This window comes from Bos taurus, chromosome 23, assembly GCF_002263795.3.
Source record: "Bos taurus isolate L1 Dominette 01449 registration number 42190680 breed Hereford chromosome 23, ARS-UCD2.0, whole genome shotgun sequence".
NCBI lineage: Eukaryota > Metazoa > Chordata > Mammalia > Artiodactyla > Bovidae > Bos > Bos taurus.
Window position 1 is genome coordinate 23,275,316 of NC_037350.1, and position 23,255 is coordinate 23,298,570.

At 43.9% G+C, this 23,255-nt stretch overlaps 1 protein-coding gene across 1 annotated transcript in view; it reads left to right on the forward strand.

Annotated features, from left to right (window-relative positions):
- The first annotated feature begins 2,287 nt into the window (after positions 1 to 2,287).
- Positions 2,288 to 23,255, forward strand: part of TFAP2D (transcription factor AP-2 delta) — a 59,743-nt gene continuing 38,775 nt past the window's right edge. The window contains exons 1-5 of the mRNA NM_001192329.1: positions 2,288 to 2,838; positions 3,872 to 4,369; positions 7,825 to 7,885; positions 18,402 to 18,567; positions 18,906 to 19,024. Of these exons, the coding sequence (NP_001179258.1) occupies positions 2,800 to 2,838; positions 3,872 to 4,369; positions 7,825 to 7,885; positions 18,402 to 18,567; positions 18,906 to 19,024 (883 nt within the window). The 5' untranslated portion in view covers positions 2,288 to 2,799. The remainder of the gene's footprint in view (positions 2,839 to 3,871; positions 4,370 to 7,824; positions 7,886 to 18,401; positions 18,568 to 18,905; positions 19,025 to 23,255) is intronic.

The window sequence follows — 23,255 nt, forward strand, 5'->3', positions numbered from 1 at the left end:
TTTTTTTTTTTTTTAAGTTGGGATGAGGCGAGAGGAAGCAGTTGGTCAAATGGGGTTTCCCTACAGTTTTGAGACGCTGGTGCAGGAAGCTGGGGCAGTCGGGTGAGAGGAGCACTTTCCAAAGAACACGTGGGTCCTGGCAAAGTAGACTCCTAAGCAAAAAGAGAAGCACTTTATCCTCCACACTTCATCACCTTTAAATACAAGTTATTATTATTATTATTATTTTTATCCTCACCCTTCACGATCTTTAGTTTCCTCTAATATCACGGTGAGGGCAGCGGTGGGAGGTCTAGAAGCATAGTAAATGAAGCCCTGGGCGTCTTTTGTCTTGGCACCTAGAAGTCACTCCGGAGAACAGCGAGGGGTTAGGGAGTGGAAGGGAGAGGTACATTCACCAGGACTTCGGTGATGTCCAGAAGGATTCAGATGGCCGAGGCAATCAGAGGTCATTCTGTGGATGTACTCATCTCGAGGCAAAAGCTCATCACCGGGAGGATCAGAAGTGCAGGGGCTGGCTGTGGATCTTTGCCTCGACCAGGACAAACGCAGGGCCAAACAGGCTGGGACAAGCAGGCAGAGCAGGCGGCCAAGATATCTTGGGCCTCCTGGTCATTCCTGAGGGACAGGGTTTTGCGTCTGCTGCCTGGACCTAAGCCGGGGAAAGAAGGTCCCTTCAACTTCAGTGGAGATGTATCTGACAGTAGGGGAGCTGGGGGAGGGATTTGCAGCTTGTCTGAGAAGGGGCCATCCTTCTCAGCTGGGACTTACTGGGAAACCGACAACAGTCACCCAGGGAAAGAAAGGGTGTCTGGCCATTCCCCAGGTAAGCTTCAGGCCCTACACATTCTTCTTCTGCGGGGGAAGTATTGTAGGGGTGGAAGTTCCTGCTGGAAGGTCGTGGGAGCAGGCTCCCACGGACAGTTGTTTTGTCTGTGGGCTGAATATAGAGGCCTTTCTTGGTCCTGCCAAACAAAAGGTTTCACTGCAAGCATTTTTGGAAGTCATCTTCTCAGTGGCAATGGCCCTTATCTTACCCCTCCTACTTAAAGACCAAGTTGGTCGGTCATTCTTGCTTTTCATCTTCATTAGGCTGGTTTCATTAAACCAAAATATGGAATTTCAAGAAGTTGGGAGGGAGGCACGTGCACACCTTGAAAAGGGCAGCAAGTGTTGGCAGCTGACCCTTGCTCAGGACTGAAGCATCATGGATCTCCATTTCAGAAAGTGCATTTCAATTCTTGTCGTGTGCCTTTGTCCATTTATATAAAGCGAAGAGCGCTGAGTGACAGCCCCAGTTAGCCTGCATGAGCAGATCCTAATAAACCCTCCCAAACCCCGACCTAAAAAAAAAAAAAGCCACATGCCTGTTTGCCTGCGGCTTATTATTAAGACACCTTCTTAGCTTAAACACTTAAAAGCTAACCAAATGAAATGGCAATTAAGACCAAATTACCCCTTCTATCTCTGAGATGAGTCTGTGGGGCCAGCCAGTTCTTAGGAGATAGGCAGAGTTGGCTAGCGGATCAGCAGAGCCTCAGTATTGAGGGCCTGTAGCCACAGCTACCCCCTCCAGGCGCTAGAGCACTTAGTGTGGGAAGCTGAATTTTGAACGAAGTAAATCTCAAACACTGTTTGGAAGTTGAGAAAGCCACCAAAGAGACCAAGCTAGGTGTGCACTGCCTCCTTTCTGCCCTCTCTTTGTAAAATATTACACTCAAACATATAAGGGTTATTTAGGGGGTAATGGTGTTTAAATACCTTGTACCAGTGCTAAATGGTCCACACCCCACCCCCTATTTGGCAGTCATTCTGAAAAAGAAGAAGGAAAATACAAAAAGAGGGGGAAACGGGTTGGGTTGAGAAGTGGAAGACAACATTTCACCTAAACGTAGAATCTTGTCACAAGTCTTTATTCTCTTATATTTTTCTTAAATATATTGCCAGTTACACTATTTCTTTATGAGGGAAACTGGGGACTGCCCATCATAGTTATTTGTTTTAAAGCTGCTGAAAGTGTAAGCTACTGCCAGGTGTTGCCTTTCAAAAAAAGGGAAAAGAACCCAAATTCATGTAAATGTGGACAGAGGAGTATTGTTCCCACTTGGGCAAAGGCAGATACCCCAATCTGGGTGAAATTGATTTGGGTGCTTGTTGGAAAAAAAGCAGCTTTCAGCAACCAGGAAGTGGAACCAATAGGAATGAACACTTACTTGGAAAAGGAAGCTTTAATTAATATATATTTCTATCTCTAATATACACACAGCAGGGCTAGATCTTTATCTTCACAATAAAATGTGTGCAAATGCTCTCTGCAGAGATGAGTCCCCACCTCAGTCGGTATAGAAAAGCATGATAAAGGTTGGAAAAAATGGATAAAAATGTTGAAAGAACCTCCAGTTCCTTATTAGGCGAAGATACAATATTTATTCCTTGTCTCCTGGGATAAATCTCTTCTGCCTATTGTCCTCCCAGTTCTCAGTGCTGATGCTTAATTTTCAAAACTTCTATATTACCAAGGGACCTACGACATCAGCCAAAGAAATACTCAGCAAGTACAAAATCTGTTCCAGGGAGCTGCTTTTGTGCAGAGGGAAAATTTTGTTCCTACAGGTTTTTAAGTGAGTACGAGGCAAGGAGCTATCTGATCCGGGCAAAGCCATTACAATTTAGATCTCTATCTATAGAACATTTTTTTTTTTCCTTAAAAAAATTGGAAAATACAAGAAGTTTGGATTTTTTTCCTGATTCTTTTTTTGGAGGGGGAAATTGCATCGTAAGCTTTCGGAGAAACCCAACATGTCAACTACCTTTCCGGGACTAGTCCACGATGCCGAGGTATTATTACTTTTTTTTTTTTTTTTTTTTTGAGCGCGCGTGTGTGTGGCGGCGGTGGTGGCGGCGGCGGTGGCAGCTTTCCCTGTCTCTAATCTATATCGGACCGTTACGTTTAATTATAATCTGGCTTTCGGGGGGAAGTTAAGGAAGGAAAGGGAGGAAAGTTCGTTATGACATCTGTCGCCAGGAAGGGCAACTCTCTGCCACGTTAAGAAACATTTGCCATAATGAGGGGGAAAAACATAATCCTAATAATAAAGAAAGGGAGGAGGGGTGAGGAGAAAGAGATAGAGATGGAGAAAAGATACTCAGAAACGCAAAGTAAAGAGATTGATGAGGGGGGGCGGGTAGGTGGCCAAGGGGGGTGGGGAACACGCACCTCGTTTGGAATGGGCTTATTCTAGAAAGTAAAGCAGAACAGGGGGTGGGGGGCGTCGGATTCCTTGCCCCAAATGGTTAAGAAATGAGCAAGTTGGACGATTTGCACAGACTGGATTAAAAAAAAAAAATACATAGATAATGATTTTGAGAAGCTCTGGCAGACCATCCCGGCAGGGACCGCCGAGCCATCTCGCTGTTGGGAGCGGGTTGGTGTGGCTCCGAGGCTCCTGTGGACTCGCTGGTTCTGCTCCGGGCAGCCCCGGAGTCAATGGCAAACCTGGCTCCCGGAGCCCAGCTCCCTGTGCAAGTCGGGCAGGGGCTGAGTGTGTGTGTGTGTGTGTGCGCGTGTGTGCGCGCGCGTGTGTATGTGTGTGTGTGTGTGTGTCACCCGCACCTATATAGGGTGGGGGATTTTTTTTTTTTCTTCCGCGCTCTCGACTGTGAGGACGAGGCCGCCCACCCCCAGTCCGCCTGCTCGCAGCCGCTCCCTGGCAAAGGCGCGGAGCCGGGCTGCGGCTCGGCCCGAGCCCTGCGCGCTCGCGCCGCTCGGAGAGCCAGAGAAAGCTCCCGGGCTCCGGGAGAGCTGCGCCTCGGTTGCAAAATGACAAACCTCAAGTTTTTCTGCTCTCCCCTTTCCCCCTCTTCCTTCCAGATACGTCACGACGGATCAAACAGCTACCGTTTGATGCAGCTTGGCTGTCTGGAGTCCGTAGCCAATTCCACTGTCGCCTATTCCTCCTCCTCCCCTCTAACTTACTCCACCACCGGCACCGAGTTTGCGTCCCCCTACTTCTCCACTAACCACCAGTACACCCCGCTCCACCACCAGTCCTTCCATTACGAGTTTCAGCACAGCCACCCGGCCGTCACTCCCGACGCCTACTCTCTGAACTCGCTCCACCACTCGCAGCAGTACTACCAGCAGATCCACCACGGGGAGCCCACCGACTTTATTAACCTGCACAATGCGCGGGCGCTCAAGTCGTCCTGCCTGGACGAGCAGAGGCGGGAGCTGGGCTGCCTCGATGCCTACCGCCGTCACGACCTGTCCCTCATGAGCCATGGCTCTCAGTATGGAATGCACCCAGATCAAAGACTCCTGCCAGGGCCCAGCCTGGGGCTGGCCGCCGCGGGAGCCGACGACTTGCAGGTAAATAAGCATGCGGCGAATTTGTCTGCGCCCTCCCCTCCTCTCCCTCCCCCTCCCGCACCATTAATACTCCGGCTGTAAGCCGTCTCCTCTCTCTCTTCCTCTCTCTCTCTCTCTCTCACACACACACATACACACACCACTTATGGAAAGTTATCAAAACAATTAGAGGAGGCGTGTGCCATTCTGTCCGTCTCATTGGAGCAGGCATTTCACCTGGACGCTCGGGAGTCCGGCTAGCTGCGGGGCCCCTACTTCCCGTCGGTCTGCACCAAGGTCTTTTGTGAATCCGCATTTCTGTCCCTGAGGGGATGGGGTGGGGGAGATCAAGGAGGCTGGGGTTGAGCCAACTGGACTCAGAGTAAGACCCGATAAGTTGATGACCAATCGCACCCTCAGTCTCGGCGCTTTGCTGGGTCTACCCGAGTATTTCAGGCATTTGTCCCAGACTGAGCTTGTGGGGAGCTTACTGTGAAGTAGGGGAGATGGTTTGCTCCAAAACTTTGCGGGGCGGGATGGGGGGGAAGCCCTGAGCTCCAGCGAAAGTTTCACCAGTATTCTAGATTGCTGTGAAAAGTGAAAGATCCCAAATGAAATCCTCAAAAATGAACCCCAATAAAAGCCTCTGCACGGTGCGTTTGACCCGGGTGCAAGCTTGAACCCAATTCTCGCTGCCTGAGGAGTGCCCACTCTCGTCACCCGCTGGACGATTCACAACTTTATTATTTTTTTTCTCCCGTCTCTTCAAGCCATTAACTTTTACATAAGATGCAACTCCTTAAAGAGAAGGAAATGAAATAAGGAAGGGGGTGGGGGGAGAGAAGATGAATAAGAAGGGAGGAAGAAAGAAGAAAAGATAGGTAGAGAGGAAAAGAGGGGAAAAAGAAAGAGGAAGGAAGGAAGGAATTCACATTACAGTGAAGGCCATGACTCAATCAGATGATGTACTTTCTCTCTTTATGTATTTTTGCACATTGTTTGCCAACAATAGAATTTATAATTATGTAGATACACTGTCACAGCCATATTTCCAAGTCTACACATGTCCCAAACAGACCCAGAAGACACAAATTTGTAACTTCTTTTGGCTGAAATTACAGCTTTGCCTGTGAGTCTGCACAAAGCTGGCTACTTTCTCTAAGGTCCCCAAAGCGAAAAAGGAGATTCTGGAGGAGCAGGATTTGGAGACAGAAGAGATCCCTCGTTGCGCACAGAAAATCTTTCCCCCTCACTTACCTCTGAGCAAGGGATTACTTTAAAATTAAAGTGAAAGCCCTTATAGTCCCAACAAAGAGCCCAAGCCACAAGATCGGTGCACAAGAAAAAAGATTTGGCTCCATAAACCTTGACTTTCTACATTTACATTCACGAAATAATTTTATACGCTCAGGGCATTTTTACATTTTTCACAAGGATCTCCTTATGTCTCAAGAGGAAAAAAATCTGCCATTCAATGCTTAGCTCAACTAAAACCTATTTACTTCTTTTAATAGCCGCGTCTGCTGCTGATTTTTTTGTATCTGTACAAATTTTTTTTCTGTGCTAGGCACAAAGCCGGGTATTTTTCAAAAGAGGGGATTAGAACATTTGCAAGCACCAGACAAAGAGCGAATCCCGTGCAAAAGAACACCGTAGTTTATCCAATTTTCGACTTAGTGCCATTCAACTGGTCATTTATGCAATGTCATCCGACCAAACAACATGTTTTACTTATGAGGGGGGAAAGTTTGTTAAGTGAAGAGACCAAGATTCATTTCTTCTAAGAAAATAAACATCTTAACGGTGCGCCAGAGCCCAGGAGGAAAAGCGGTTTCCTCCCTTGGAGAGCTTCTGGGCCTCTACCATCTCCATTTCAGATATTTTGTAAACCTTTATTTTCATCCTGTTTGTTATGTTTTGTTTTTTTTTTAACATTCTTAACCTACCTTTTCCCATTTATTGCTCACACTGAGGGAAAATTCATACAGAGAGACATACTCCAAGATAATAGCAGAAATGGAGAACAGAGGTATATGATATATTTATGTATCTATGTCTATAGAAGTGTGTATATACATTTTTGACAAAGATAGGGATATATGGAGAAAGTTGTAATTCTGGCAAGTTATTTTCTTCCACTCCTCCTGGACTTAGTTGTCAAAATGAAAAAGAAAAACAGTCATAGCTACTTTTAAAAGAGAAATGGGGAGGGGATGTGTGGGAGAAACCCGTCTCTCTCCTTTTATTTCTTCCTTTTTAAAACATTCATCAGCATATGCCTCATTTCCAATGCAACAAATGTAAATATACTTTTCCCTGCACAGAATTTTAAGTGAAAGTCCAATGGTTTGGAGGGCGGTCTAAGTCTGCCTAACAGATGCAAACAGTCTTGTGGCTTCAGTTCCATCTTTGAGTCCCCTAAAAAGATTTGCTATGGCCAACAAAGGAAACTGTCACACCTTTTCCCATCACCGCTTTAATTTATGCTCAGTCTCTAAGTTTTTTTTTTTTCATATTGATTTGATAATCACTTTAAGGCAGAACAGTTAAAATAAGAAAGAGCTCATGAGTAAGTTGAAAAGGGGGGTCTTACAGGCCTGCCTCAATATGGTGAAAATGGGGAAGCAAAAGGGAGCCAGGGCTGTAAAGGTTGTTTTGTAAAGTGGGTTTTTATTATGCACCGACTCTCTCCGCATTTACTTAACTCTTCACGGGCTGTTGGGTAGGTTAACACCCTTCAAGGCCTCTTTCAAGTCCAATACCTCGTTTGTTTGTAAAGGAAAATGAGCCTTTAACACATTTCGACTCAGGAAAAAAAAGAGAGAGAGAGACAGAAATTTTTATTTTTCTTAATCAAAAATCAGCAGGCCTTTTCCTTCTTCCCAGCTAAAATGATCCCTCAATCCACTAGGAGCTTGAAGATATACAGTGAGTGACTCTGAAGGTGTTCCCTCCATAAGACACATTTTGGGTAGCATGATAGGATATTTCTACATCTGGGGTAAAACAGTACCTTCATAAGATACCTTGAATCCTGCACTTGAAATAGCTCCTCTGAGCTCCCAAGAAACCTGCAGTGCCAGACTTGACACTTCCAGTGTAATTTGCTCCATGCAGAAAGTGCTGTGGAAACTGTCTATATGTATGCTATGTGCCTTGATGGAGACTTAAAGGGCTTCTCATTCTCTTATGCCAAGATAAAAGGCACTCAGGTGCTTTGAAGTGTAATATTGTATGGTGCTGTAAAATGCATACCTTAAGATTTATACAACTTTTAGATTGTGGTTTTTCTGGCAATTTTTTCCCCCTTACAATAGTGTGTGCTGCCAAAGTTGCTTCAGCTCAATGGTTGCTTTTAAATGTCTACTATGGGGTAATGAGGATATGGGGTTCAGAGTTGGGGCAGATTGAAAGACTTAACTCATGTATCTGTTAGTATCCATATGAGTGATTGTATTTCTTTTTCTTTCATTAAGGGCTCTGTGGAAGCCCAATGTGGGCTTGTTCTCAATGGCCAAGGTGGTGTGATAAGAAGGGGTAAGTAACAACATAATGAAACTAAACATTCTTCTCTCATCTGTTACTTTGTTTTCAAAGTCCAGCAGCGCTTTTAAACATCAGATCCCCACCTGATGATAAAGAAAACAATGACTCTTGGTCAATTACGCCTGTCCCACACAGGCATACCCACATTAAAAAGCTTCCCTTACTCCACTGAGGCTTGAACTAGCCTGTTCCCAAAAGAGAGTGATAGAAGAGATTTGCTCTTCCTCAATGAAACAGTGACAGAATCAAAGTTAGAGGCAAGAGAAAAGAAAAAAGAAGAAAAAAAAATCTTTCTCACAAACCCTTCCCCCATCATCACATCCTCGAGCAGAATTTCTGGTCTCTTTTAGCCCTAAATGTGCCAGCCACAGCCTGGGTGTTTGAGGTGTTGGTGTTAGCTTGAGGCTTTGAAGGATTCTATGAAAGGCTAAATTCATTGGGCTTCAGGGAAAACTAATGAAACACCAATATTGTAGCTGCCCTTATTTTTCTAAGTGTCCAGAACATTTCTTTCTTTAAGGGAGGGTGAGAAGAGGAGGTGGTGTTAACTGTACTGGATAAAGCTTTCTTGTTCCCATCTGTTGAGGAAAACATCTGAACCCAGAGTTACCCATGGAATGGGAAGGTGGGGGCAAGGCAAGAATGGAGAGCTGTTGATTTCGGCCCAGACACTGAAGAGGGCTGCATCTCAAATGTTCCATTTTGACAAAAGGTTTTGAACTATGACATTTTATGAGCCTCAAGGCAATGCCAATTTCACTGGCTTCCTCACTTCACTGTACTCAGAGCTTCTGAGGCTTATTTTCCTAGCAAGCTGAGTAACCCGAGGAGCACACAAGGCAAGGGGGACCAGCTGTTATCCCAACTTCATACGAATTAATAAGACATGGCCTATTCACCAGGACTAATTCCAGCTCCAGGGCCACAGTTGTCTCTAGTAACTGAACGACTAAAAACTGAGTCACTCCTGGTGGCACCAAATAAATGTTCTTCAGTCCCTCTCCATCCCTTTCAAAGCTTATTGAAAGACTACAGTGCTTTTCCAAAGAAAGGATTGCATGGATAGGAAGCATTGGTTTCTTTCATGTTTAAACTGCAGGTTTTACAACCCAGTGTCCAGTGTGAAACATCCATTTAAATTGAGGTGGGAAGAAAACAGAATGTTTTCCTTTGAGAAACTATTGTCAGAGTGGATATTTGGGATTTCCATTACATGGAAAATGGCTATTTAAATCTGTTGTTTCACCCTATGGAGATTTGAAAGTACCCCCCCTCCTCCCCGGCACTGCTAGCGTTGTTCCACGAAGATTTTTAAAAAATGAGCCAGATTTAAGCTTGTCAGCTAGGCCAATACTCATCCATATTGAAAAGACATGAAATAGGCCTAGACTAGTGAAAATTGAAATAAAATATACATATTGTTGGAGCGAGGGGGTTAAAACACACAGTGAAAGAGGGACCAGGTGACAAGTGTGTTGAGGCGGCCACACTAAAGGTGACGCCAAGCAGTCAGGGCGCACGAAGATGTCGGTGGTGCTGAAGGACAGCGCCACTAATTAGCGCCCGGAGCCGGCTCCTCGCAGAGCCCGACTCGCGCTACTGCGTTTTTGCGTTCAGTTCCGCGCTTGCTCCAAGATCACCTTTTCAAATGCTTGGAAATTGCATCAGATCATACAATAGCTGACAGGGGGTTAGAATTATTTGAGACCCAGGCGGGGAGCTGGAAAGTCTGCACAGGCTGCTGTGCAATGAGTTGAATTTTTGAAGAGATCTACGGAATAGACTTCACCAGCTATTCAAGAAAGGCCAACGCTCTCCAGTCACCACAAGAAGGGAACTGCGTTCCTATCCTCTCAGAGCCACAGAAATGGTTTTCCTTAGGTGATGTTTGATTGCTCTTGTAGAATTCGGTGTCATTCACCTAAAAATCACAGCTGAATGTATTTTAAACCAAATATTGATCTTTTAGAATAACAGCAGGGCTCCAAGCAAAAATGGGAGGTAACTTGGGGTTTACATCTCTATTGTTTGGCTAAACCTGATCCATCCCCCTCCATGCGAAGGAATTCAGAATTTAGCTGCTGAGTCTATTCTATTTCCACGTGTCTTAAAAAAAGACCAATTAACTTAGTTGTGCCTCAGAGACCAGGGAGTGTGTCTCTGTGTGTCTGTTTACTCTGAAACGATCAATGTTCATGACAATTTACAAATGGATAGCAAGGAAGTCTTGCATTAAAAGGTGGTGTTTCTCCTGCCGCTGGCCCAGGTCCTTCATCTTAGGACTCGTTTTTCAAGAACAGTTAAGGAAGTTTGTTGTCTCTATTGTCATGGCAGCACACAGCATTCTAATATCCATAGCTCAAGCCACCTTTGTTCATCAAGAATTGGGAGGACTTTAACTCAAGCGCTTTGCTATATGACCACACTGTGCAATGTAGCTCAGATGGAGAAGTCTGTTTCTCGTCTAATTCATGCTTTGCAGGTGACTCACCATATGAAACATGATTTGAAAAGCACCACTTTTTGCCATTGTTTCTCTCCTGCTGAGCTCTTGGATAAACTTAAATTTCTAATGATTTCTAAAATATGCAATGGGAGAAAAAAAAAAAAAAATAGAGATTCTCTTTAACTTCTCAAGACCCCCGGATGCTCTTCTAGAAAAAAAGATCCCTTAATGCCCTACACAAATTCACCAGGGAGAAGCTGTCCTGTTTACAGTGTTGTGTGTGTGCGCTTGTTGGGGGTAGGGGTATCTCAGTTCTTTAAATTTAGCCACTTCTGTTTGCAAAGAACAAAATACTATTTCCTTGACTCACTTTGGTAAGTACCAGTTACATTGTTTTTGCCTATAATGAAGCCCTATAGCCAAAGAAAGCGGAAGAGGGGCAGCGGCGAGGTAATTACCACCTAGATAAAATATTTGCCACCGCCTCGGAGGTGCAGCTCCCCGCGCGCTCACTCTCGGTTAATGGTGTGCACGATTTTGCCCGCAGCTCCGCCACTCCAACCATCAGAACCAATAATCTTTACTTTACCCTGTGCTCGCGTATCGATAGCTTCTCTCGCCTCCGGCATCGGCTTTGATATGTTAATATTTCTGAGTAGCAAATTCTGCAGAGATCATATTAATGTTGTACGTACAGAGTGGAGCTTTGCCTTCGTTGAATATTCAGATAGTGGGTTTCAAAAGGCATCTCTTGAAGAAATGAGGCTTCTATTTACAGGAGTCGTCTGTGTTTTTAATCATTAAAAAAAAGAAAGAAAGAAAGGAAAACCCACTCTTCTTTTCCCCATGAATCTTCTGAGGCTCCCTCATGGCCCCCTCCCTTTTGTCAGATGCTGGTCCCTTTCATTTCTGGCTCTGAGAATTTAATAGAGGGAGAACAATGTTGATGACGACGATGATGATGATGAAGCTAATAATGAGTGTATCCAGATTGAAATCGCAGGGATAGGGGTTCAATTGGGTAGGGGCTCCTGGCTTTCAGAAGAGAATGGAGATTAGAAGAGAAGACATAGCTGTTCCATATTTGGGTGAAAAAGTGACATTTTGGCCCTGGTCTTTTTTGTGTGTGAAATCGGGATGGCAAACTCAAAAAAAAAAAAAAAAAAAAAAGGAAGAAAGAAAAAAATGAAAAAAGTGTAGAGGGGAAGCGCCCTTGTTTCGCTTTGTGATCACTCTGCCTTGCAGCCCCAGGCTAATTTCAGAAGCTTAAATACCGCCATAGCCTCTGGGCCACGCGGAGAGGGAGCGGACCCGGCCACGGGCAGGCAGGAGCGCTTACCGGATTGCCCGTGGCTACACAAAATACAAACTACTTTGAATCAAAACATTTTTGGGGAATTAATATGATCTGAACTCTGCACGTTTTAAGAGAGTTGGAGTTTGTCAGATCGCTTAGAGGTGACTGGCACGCCAGCGGAGGCATTTACGCTGCGGTACAAACATTGTCAGATCTGATTTAATTAAAAAAAAAAAAAAGCTTCCGTGAAATGGAGCTTAGCATCAGTCGCCCAGTCTGCCAATAACAGTGGATGGGCCTGATCGCTCTTCCTGTCTGCTGCCTTCATGGCTGCCCACAGGCGGCTTGGGCAGGAAGATGAACTTTCTTCTGCTTTTTCGGTTTTCGTGAGGGTCCTGAGTTTTGGAGCTGGATTTAGAGAGAGCCTTTTGGCTCTTTCAGCAGGTCTTGAAAGGAGTAAGATTGAAGCGGGGTGAGAAGCCTTATTCCTCTTCTTTCCTCAGAGCCCAGGGAATCGCTCTTAAACCGCCAAAACTCATTTCTGTGGCTCATCCATTGTGAAAATATTGTCAGAAACACACCAGGAGCCTTACCCGTCTTGCATTACCCAAATTCAGATGCTGCAGATCCAGAATTCAGTCTCCTTTAAGAAGTTTAAAATTCATGTAGGAGAGGATCTAGAGGCCTGGTTTGTGGGAAATCTATTTTACGGGGAAGGGGGACTACTTTCCATAGCCTACCGCCGCCTCTCTGAATTTCGTTATTGCTTTGAACATCACCAAAAGCCCAAGCACTCTCTGCGCTAGGGAATGGGGATTAATTTCACCCCCTGCTCCCCCCCGCTCCGCTAACACACACCATTAAACATCCATCGCCACCTTAAGACAGTAGTCTCTCTATGCAGACTTCCCTTTCTTTTGTTCTGCGTGGAATCCGCACCCGGAGAAGCGCACTCAGACCTGGTAATCCAGTAATACCTGTTACTACATAACCTTCTCCTAAACACTGCAACTCGCTGCAGATACAGCATCTCGAGGCCTATTTAATTGCAGTTAAGCCCCTATCCCTTTGGTGTTTGATTACAATTAACATCCGCTTTGCGTGGAGGAAGGGGATTCTTGGGGGGTTTGGGATGGAGAAGGTCGAGAAGCTAGAGAGGAAGCAGCCGAGAACGATCCCACCTCACCCCATTTACACGCGCACCTCGCAGAAATGCAGCCGAAGAACAAACAGGGACAGGAAACTCCTGTAATCGCTTACACATTTTTTAATGTGTCAGAAAAAACGAGCGATCACTGGAGATGAAGAAGGAGAGAGAGAGAGAAAAAAAAATCCCTGCCGTTTGTATTTCTTTCATTTGAATTGTAAACATCTGTTTGGCTGTAAGGCGAACAGAACATTTATTTTGCTCTCAAGATTTGGTCTAATTATGTCAACACCGAGGCGGCGGCGATTGGGGCGGCGCTGCGGCTTTGGAGAGGCTGCGCGCACGGGCCCGCGCCCGGAAGCCCGCCGGGAAGTATTGATCGCACCTGCAGAGCGCGTGGGGCCTCTAGCCATCACCCGCTCTGTTCCGAGACGGGAAGGCACCCTGTGGGGGTGAGTAGCCTAGAGGCAGCTTTAGGGGCTCCAGGGGAGCCGCAGTTCCTGGGAGAGGGCTCGGGCTGTTTCCTCGGCCTTAATTGCCTGGGAGGAGAAGAAAAAGCGCGCCCAGGCAGCGGCGCCTGGCTTTCCGATTCCGTAGCCGCGCACAAAGTGGGCGGAGTCTTGTCGCGCTCCACCGCTTGCACCCAGCGCCGCGACGGCTGCTCAGCACAATGGTGGGGTTGAGTGGCCTAAACCCAGGATACTGAGGGCGTGTGCCTCCGTTTTGCCTATTTACCTCCTTAAGTTAAATAGAGCAGGTGAGAGCATCCCACTTTTCAGATGGGCAGACTGAGGCCCAGAACTACTCCCCTAAAGTGGCATGGTTCACTAGATGGCCAACGTTTTACTTCTTTGCCGCCCCGACACCGTCCCCGGCCACACCAGGAGAGGCGCAGCTCCCTCCCCGCGCTGTTTTTAGCTTCATAGGATCTGACAAAATCTGGCAGCTGGAGGATCTGCCTCTCTGTATTTTGTGCTGGTTTTGCCCCACATACCGTCTTTGGCTGACTTTTCAATACAGCTGTGGCAAAGTTATCCCTTTTATGATAGCCATGTCCTAGACAAGTGACCTTGAGTAGGTGATTTCTTATGCTGTTACTATAGCTACCCATCTGAGTTTGAAGCCTCACTGGAAATAGGAATCTCTATTTCCAAATTTTGATTTTTAAAATAGTAAGTCCGGTGGAAGTATTATTGCCTCTGCACACTATGAATGGAAAAGAGATGTACTCTTTGGAAAAGAGAGCTGGGCATGAGGACTTTGGCCATGGCAGCAGAGATGCCCCTAACTGGAGTGCTGGATCTAGAATGAATATTGCATGATTTCAATCAGAGCTGACATGCAATGCAGGTACCATGAGGAACTTCAGCTAGCGACACTGGGGAGGAACACTGTCAATGGCTTGGCATCCTTGACCCTGGCATCCTTTCCTTCTTTGAAATCTCATCATTGTCATCTGGATCCCCTTAGAGATGTCCCACCTTCATTCCAAATGCAAAACTCTGGTTATGTTGACCTGTGACTCTTTTCTTCCTCCTTAAAAAATAAAGCACTGGGAAGAAAGACATCAGGTTCCTTGCGCTGCTGTAAACTCTACAAGTTGCCAAATCTTCAGCCAGGACAAGAGAGTTCCCCAAGGCTGCAGCAATGCCAAGTATCAAAGTAACAGAAATTCCCTTTAAAGATGCTGTGACATAAAAAATAAAAGACTCTGGAGTTGATGGCTAATCCTGAATACAAAATAAATCCTCCAGGCAATTTGTGTGTGCATAAAACATATTCTTAATATGCAGTCTGTGTGACTTACCTAATAAATGCTTATTTGAGCATAAGCCAGAAGACTAACCTGGATGCAGGGGAGAAGGCCTAGGGTTCAGGGATTTCACCTTTGGTTAGGTAGCAAACTCAGTGACTTCCTTGAAAGTAGCTGGCTTTTAGCATGCGGGTTCACTTTGTCCAAAGGGAGCGATTTTCCAGTTGGAGAAAGCCCAATTTAACTTTTTTTTTTTTTAATTTTTACAAAAATTACAATCTTCTGCATCTCCCTAAATTTCATGTCTCACCTACCATAGATTAGCCAAGATAGGAAAGTTCTAAAACTATGCCCTTTCCTTTCTTGGAAAACAGCACATACACTTATAATAAACTTGAGACCAGTTGAGTGAGATTCCTGTGTCTTCCACTGTGTACTGGCTAGTGTGCAAGAGAAGATTTATGCAAGAATATAAATTAGCTAATGATTCATAGTGACCACAGGGAAAGGCTCATTTTCAGGTGAAAACGTGTGAATTTTTAGTAAAAACATTATCATTTCTTTTTTGTTTGTTTCTGGCTCATGGGGCCCCCAGCAGTGCAAATACAGAGTCCTAACCCACTGAACCTTCAGGGTATTATCTTCTTAATATTTCTGCTTCAGATAAACTCAGTGTGACCTAAGTTCTGAAGCTCACTGTGTCGTGATTCTTACATGACAATAAAATCCAGATTTACTGATACCTAACTTACTTTCTTATTCATCTCAACTTTTGAGTGGTTGCTTGAGTTTATTTATTTAATTTTGGTTGCATTGGGTCTTTGTTGGGCTTCCCTGGTAGCTCTGCTGGTAAAGAATCCACCTGCAATGCAGGAAACCCCTGTTCAATTCCTCGATCGGGAAGTTTCCCTGGAGAAGGGATAGGCTACCCACTCTAGTATTCTTAGGCTTCCCTGGTGGCTCAGATGGTAAAGACTCTGCCTGCAATGTGGGAAGCTTGGGTTCAATCCCTGGGTTGGGAAGATCCCCTGGATAAGGGCATTGGTCTTTGTTGCTGCATGTGGGCTTTTTCTACTTGTGTTGAGCGAGGAACTACTCTTCGTTGTGGCGACATGCCTTCTCATTGTGACAGCTGCTCTTGTTGCAGAACTCAGGCTCTAGGCACGCAGATTTCAGTAGCTGTGGCACGTGGGTTTGGTTGCTTCACAGCATCTTCCTGGACCAGGGACCAGGGATTGAACCTGTGTCCCCTGCACTAACAGGTGGATTCTTACCCAATGTGCCATCGTGGAAGTCCTTAAAATACATTTTGCATCTACAAGTACAAAGTGAGAACATCAGTGAAAGTATGATGGTAGTTTCTAGAGCATTGTGTGCAAAGTCACTCTGTCCTGTCTGAGTCTCTGTGACCCCATAGACTGGAGCCCTCCAGGCTTCTTTATCTGTGAAATTCTCCAGGCAAGAATACTAGAGTGGGTAGCCATTTCCTTTTCCAGGGAGTCTTCCTGACCCAGGGGTCGAGGTAGGGTCTCCTGCATTGCCGACAGATTCTTTATCATCTGAGCCACCAGGGATCTACTTCTAGACATCTGGGGAAATTATTATTGCTATTATTATTATTGGTTTTAAAATCTTCTCTGAGAATATGAGGTGAAGAAGCACAGTTGAATTTGTATTCCCTGCTCCTGAGGCAGGCATTTGTATGTTTTTTCATTATATTGGCTACAAGTTTAATTACCAAGAAAAAGATTCAAATCTGATCATTGAAACTATTACCTTTCAGATTTCAACTGAGGGCAAGTTTCCAAACTCTAGCATTGGGAATTTAGCCAACGGTACATGGCCCATCTTCCAACCTGTAGCGAGCTGGCTGCTTGGATATTCTCGTTATCTTCTCTTGTGTTTTGGGGTAGGAGGCATTCAGGGTGATTTCCAGCCTTGGAATGCTTCAGGAGAAAGACCTTGATGGGTGCCAGCACTTTCAGGGGAATCTTGGATAACCCTAGGAAAGCAGGAAGAATTCCAGGCAGCACAGGGGTAGAAATCCCCTAAGAGTGGGGCAAAGTTAGTCTGTTCTCTGCACCCAGGTCCAGGGCCTCTTTTAGCTTTTTAAAGATCCTCCCAGGTTCCTTAACCCCTGTGCCTAGAAAATATACCTGAATCTGAATGCCACAGACCTGATGGACATAACATTCCATCTGAGCTGCTTTGTCAAAGAAAGGAAGGCGGGTGGTGAGTCCTAGACCAGCGCTTCTCAAAACTTAAGGTGCACATTGAACCACCTGAGGGGCTCGTTCAAATGCAGGCTCTACTCAAGATCTGGGGCTGGGCTTGCGATTCAGCATTTCTGACAAGCTCTCAGGAGATGCCTCTGCTGCCAGTTGAGAGCCACCCTTTGAGTAAAAATATTAGCTGACACTCTCCTGCCCATTTTTCTTTAATCGTCGTCTCTCTCTCTTTTTTTTTTTCTCATTAACCTCATTGAACTTGACCCTTTTCTGGAAATGGGTCTTAAAATTGCCCATAACTCAAGAAATCCAGTGTATGCTCAGAAAAGTAACCTTTGAATTTGAACTTGCTACTGAACCTCCAAAGCTCTGCCCTTGGTGCCCAGGGAGGCAGCCTTGCATCCTGGGGCTATGCAGTGGTGTGGACACTGGCTCAGGATTTTTGCAATAAAGGAAGGTCAGACAATAGGAAACTTTGCCCACTGATGATTGACGGATTGCTCTGGGTCTTCAGTCTACTTCAGCTGCCTGAAGTTTGGGGATGTTCTCTGTTATTCCTGGAGAACAGAAAAGCTCCAGGGGCTTTCTGGATCCTGGAGACAGAAGGCTTCTGCTCCAGGAGCACCAGCAGTGGGATATTGCTTTGGTGATTTTTGCCAACAGCAGTTATCTTTGCTTTGTTCCCTAGTAGTAGTAATAATAACAAGCACAGCAGTATTAGTTGTGGCTAGTGGCCACTAGCATTTTATATGTTACTATTACTATGTTCTAATGTTAACTCAAGTTCGTGTGTCTCATGCACAGTGCAGGGCTTCCCCAGTGGTTCAGCGGTAAAGCCTGTAATACAGGAGCCACAGGAGACACAGGTTCGATCCCTGGGTCAGGAGGATCTCCTGGAGGAGAAAATGGCAACCCACTCCAGTATTCTTGGCTGGAAAATCCCATGGACATAGGAGCCTCGCAAGCTACAGTCCATAGTATCGTAAAGAGTCAGACAGGACTGAAGCGACTTAGCACGCAGGCATGCACATATGGGTTGGAGGTGTCTGGCAATGGGCACGTGATTTTTAACGGTACCTAGGGACTAACTGACTTTGGTGCCTGTACTTGGCAGATAGACAAGGGAAGAGAGATGGCAGTTCTCAGTCATTTTAGAACAGAGCTTTCAAAACTTTTGTGTATATAGTAAGTCATGGATACAGTTATATCTATTCATTGTGTATATGTGTGTACACAACCATACACAGAGCTATGGCTATATCATACCTACCCTTTGTGGGCTAGTTGGTATAGTTTGAGATTTTTAACTAATTGAAGTTGTTTCTTGGTGTGGATGATGGCAAAATGAACATTGGTGGGCCAGCCAGCACTTCATAGGATGCTAACTTTGGCTAAAATGAAAATCATACCCTCACAAACATTTTCCGTGTGATATTTGAAAACCAAAGCTTGAGTGTTATTGGAAGAGACATCTTCAGAGCAGCTTTCTGAGATGACCCAGGTGGTGAATGTATAAGAAAAATCGTACTGGGTATTTCCAAATCCTAAGTAGCACCATGATAGTAACTATGTTTTATATAGTTATTAGTATCTGTGCTCATGGTCATTAATATATAATATACTTTTCCCTCCAAAGGTGGCACCTGTGTGGTCAACCCCACAGACTTGTTTTGCTCTGTCCCTGGTCGTCTGTCCCTTCTCAGTTCTACTTCCAAGTACAAGGTGACCATTGCCGAGGTGAAGAGACGCCTCTCACCCCCTGAATGCCTCAACGCTTCACTCTTGGGAGGCATTTTGAGAAGGTAAGACAAAGGAGTTTTCTGATACTGTAGTTTTTTTTGGGGGGGGGTAGGGGGGTTGGTGTTTTATCCTTTGGCCGCACTGTGTGGCATGTAAGATCTTAGTTCCCTGACCAGGGATTGAACCTGCACTCTCTGCATTGGCAGCTCGAAGTCTTAATCACTGGGCGGCCAGGGAAGTCACTGGCACTGTGATCTTCTAACTGTATGGTACCACACTCCTCAACCCTCAGCCCTTATGTCTTCTGTCCCATGTTGAACACCTCAGATGGTCAAGTCTTCTCATTGTTTTCCTCTAAATGTCAACCTGCAAAACCTAGCTTTTGTTTGTTCTTGGACAGAGCAAAATCCAAGAACGGGGGTCGCTGCCTGAGGGAGAAGCTGGATAGGCTGGGTCTGAACTTGCCAGCGGGAAGACGGAAAGCAGCCAACGTTACCCTGCTCACTTCCTTAGTTGAAGGTAGGACTTTTCAGCACAGCAAAGTAATGATGGCAGGTTAGCAGTTCTTTGAAATTCAGGTTTGTTGATGATGCCATTTCATTTTTGTCTATATGTTAAACACAGTTGATTTACAGGTGAATTTCCCAACTAATTGTGATAGTGATGATTCAATTAGACTTAATAGAAGGCTTAGATGTAGATTCATAGACTATCATTGCATTTACTAATCTTAGCAGTAATAGAAAAGACGATGGCAATGGAAGATTTTGATATTTAGACAAGTATTCCCCACATAACAGCAACAAAAAACTGAGCTTTTTTTATTATTGTTTATTTTAAAGTTCAGATCAATCTGGCTTAACTAATTGTTATTCAGTGCAGCAGGATCTACAGGATAACCAATAATCCTTTATAAGGAGTTCACAGGACTCAATGCATCGTCACGAGTCTGAGAGCACGTTGTATTAATGCTGTAGACATCTCTTAAGGTACAGTGAAGTTCCATGGCTTTATGAGCAAATGAGCTGACCCACAAAGGCTAACCAATGGGGTTAACACAGAACATATTCTGTGCTATAGAATATGTTCTATAACATATTTTCTGTAACATATTTCATAAGTTTTTTTTTCAATTTATTTTTTCTCTTGTGTTTCTTCTGTAAGAACTAAACTTTACATATTCTTGTTCAATCTTCTAAGAAAAGGACATCTTTCACACTTTGTAGAGGAACCGTTGAATGTCAGGGAGAGTTGTTGTATAACCTAGAATGCTATTGTTTTAAAAATGAATGAAAGAACCTTGTTGCCAAGACTCACCTGTACACACCTGTGACACTTGCCTTGCATTGATTTCCTGATGTCTATAAGGCACTGTAGGAGGTGAAAAGTAAGTGAAACACAAAAACAAATATCTTGTCCTTTTCCAGATTATCAACACACACTATTTATTGAACAACTCTGGGAAGTAGTGTGTTCTTGACATTGGTCTTGACAAAATCACTTTGGTGATTTTGCTTTTAACAGGTATCTTTGCTTTACTTCCTAGTTGTAGTAATGATAACAACCACAATATTATTATTGGCCATGAACGTTTAATAAGCATCACATGGGCATGGGTTTGAACAAACTCCGGGAGATAGTGAAGGACAGGGAAGCCTGGCGTGCGCAGTCCGTGGGGTCACAGAGAGTCAGATGTGACTTAGCGACTGAACGAAAACAACTGTCATTATATTGTACGTCTTGTAGTACTTGCCCATGTGTGCTGATACTGAGAGCTGGCATATGGTAAGGAAGTTGACTCATAATCCACTCACAGGGGTCAAAGTAGAAAAAAATGACTCATGGGTTCATTCAAAAGAGAAGCAGATTCCTGCTTAAGTAAAACCATCATTAAAATTATAGCTACCTAACAAAAGAACAAAAGTATGTTCAAAATATAATGGTGAATTCAAGAATTACATGAATAGAAGAACTTGATTGGTTCTCAAACCCAATTCCACAGTAAAATCAGCTGAGGATGTTTATTAAAAATCCCTGGACCCCATTCCCAAACCACTTGAAATGTAGTCTCTGGGGGTATGGTGCACATATCTTTATTTTTAAAAACAGCCCCTGATATATAATGAAGTTTAAGGATCCTTGATTTAAATGTTCCTTGAGATACTTTCCATGTAGCTGGTATGAAAAGCAAAGACCTCTGGTGGCTCAGAGGTTAAAGCATCTGCTTCCAATGCGGGAGACCTGGGTTCAATCCCTGGGTCGGGAATATCCTTGCCTGGAGAATCCCATGGACGGAGAAGCCTGGTAGCCTACAGTCCACGGGGTCCCAAAGAGTCGGACACGACTGAGCAACTCCACTTTCCTTTCACTTTCAAGAAAGACCTTTATCCACAGTGTCTGTGAATGTGGATATTCGCATGCTGGAATGCCAGCACACACACACAAATAGTACCAGATGTACAATATAATAACAGTTGTTTTTGTTCGGTCGCTAAGTCACATCTGACTCTCTGTGACCCCATGGACTGTGCACGCCAGGCTTCCCAGTAAAACCTTGAGAACCCTAAAAGCACATATTCACATTTCTTCTTGTTGATTTTTATGGTATCCTGAAACACCAAGTACCCGGTGAGGAAATCCTTGAGCAATGCTACCAGAAAGGATACAGGTTAAATGTGTGAAATCCTAGGACCAATCTCATGCTTTTGGCATTTACTCTTCCAGCAAACCTCTCATCACAAAAATGCCTAACTTGGGTTCTATTCATTTGACCTCTGGTCACAGAGGAGTTATGTCAGCCTTGGCTGATGAAACTTAAAATTTTATTCTTCCCAGATACATTTTACTTTATGTTTTTCTCTTTTAAACTTTTTTATTTTGTTTTGGGGTGTGGTCGATTAACAATGTTCTGACAGTTTCAGGTGAACAGCGAAGGAACTCAGCCGTTCATATACATGTGTCCATTCTTCACCAAACTCCCCTCCCATCCAGGCTGCCATGTAACACCGAGCAGAGTTCTACAGATACGTCTTACTTTTCACTGGATGCTTTTGAAATCCCCCAGATATTCACGATGTAGAGAAAGAAATATTTCATTGTTGAATTCCAGGCCAGGCATTTTGATGGAACTGAAAAAATGAGATTTAAGGGCAAAAGGACTGTTTGTATCTCTTAACTCCTCACATATTATGTTATGACCTTCAAGTGTGTGTTCTCTCTCTCTCACACATATGCACATACACACACATCTTAAGTTTCATTTATATACTATATTATATACATTAATATGTATTATAGTATTTTTATTCTATTCCATATTTTTATATTATTTTAGAATGCTAATTGTAGACCCACTACTTTTAAATGTTGAACGTAAGCCCACTATATTTATTTCAAGACTCACTGTTGAGTCATGTGTCATGACTGACAGTTTTAAAAACTGCAAGTTGTCTTAAAGTAAGAGGAGAACCTAATATTTTGTGACCTTGGTCCTTTTGGTGCTAATGTGAATTTGATTTAGTTATTTCAAGTGTGTTTTGCTTACATAATTTTAGCTAGTAAATATTAAAACTTTACCATATTTACTAGCTGGTATTCATGGACCTTTCTTTGACCATGTCTTTGGGTAATATTTTTGCCCCTCAAGCAAACATTTTTACAGGAGTCAGCAACATTTTAGAAGCATTTCTCCAGAAATTCTAAAATGAGATTTCTAATTGTCAAAAATAGTTCATCAGCTTTCTTGTAAACCTCTCGTTTTGTAGGAAAGAATACTAGTTTTTTTTTCAATCATTTGGAATTTTTTTTTAACTTTCAATCAAGTTTATTTGCATTTTACAAATACACTGTGATTGTGAATGCTTTTTTAAAAAATATAAATTTATTTATTTTAATTGGAGGCTAATTACTTTACAGTATTGTAGTGGTTTTGCCATACACTGACATGGATCCGCCACAGGTGTACATGTGTTCCCCATTCTGAACCCCCCTCCCTCCCCATGCCATCCCTCTGGGTCATCCCAGTGCACCAGCCCTGAGCACACTGTCTCATGCATCGAACCTGGACTGGCGATCCTTTTCACATATGATAATGGAAATTTTTTAACTTCCTGATGGCCCAATGCATTCAGCAATGGTTCAGCCCTTTCCCATTTTGGTATAGCACTTGAGAACAAGATAAGTAATATCTGATGGGCTTTATTCCTCCTTGACCACACTTAGAAATACATCTCCTGAAGGTCCATCTTCTGTGACATTTCAGTACTTGTCTGCTGCTTTCTGGGAATGATGTGAATTCAGCCTTTCCATTGTTGCTATTTTGATAAAAATCCCAAAGAAAGAGTGGTATATGGGGACCCAACTAGACTCTCCATGCAGACATGACTTAACCATTGTCAAGATACAAACAATGAACAGTAAGGTACCTTATGATGGGGATTGAAATTAGCAAATGAAAGTTTATTTATCAAAAAAAAGGAACCAACAACTAACTTGTCCCTAATCTAGTAGTGGTTTCATCATGATAGTCCTAGATTTCCATGTTTGCTTTGGGTTTTCAATCATTTAGTTTTTAATTATGTTTATAATCATTCCCTTCTATATTTCTTTTAAATGGAATCTCTCTATTAATAGTGCCATCCTAGCATCATTGTCAAATCAACGTATTAGAGTCATTATTTTAGGGACTGTTTTAAGAATGTATGAGAGGGCTGTTTCATGCAAATTTACAAGATTTAAATTATTCACAACA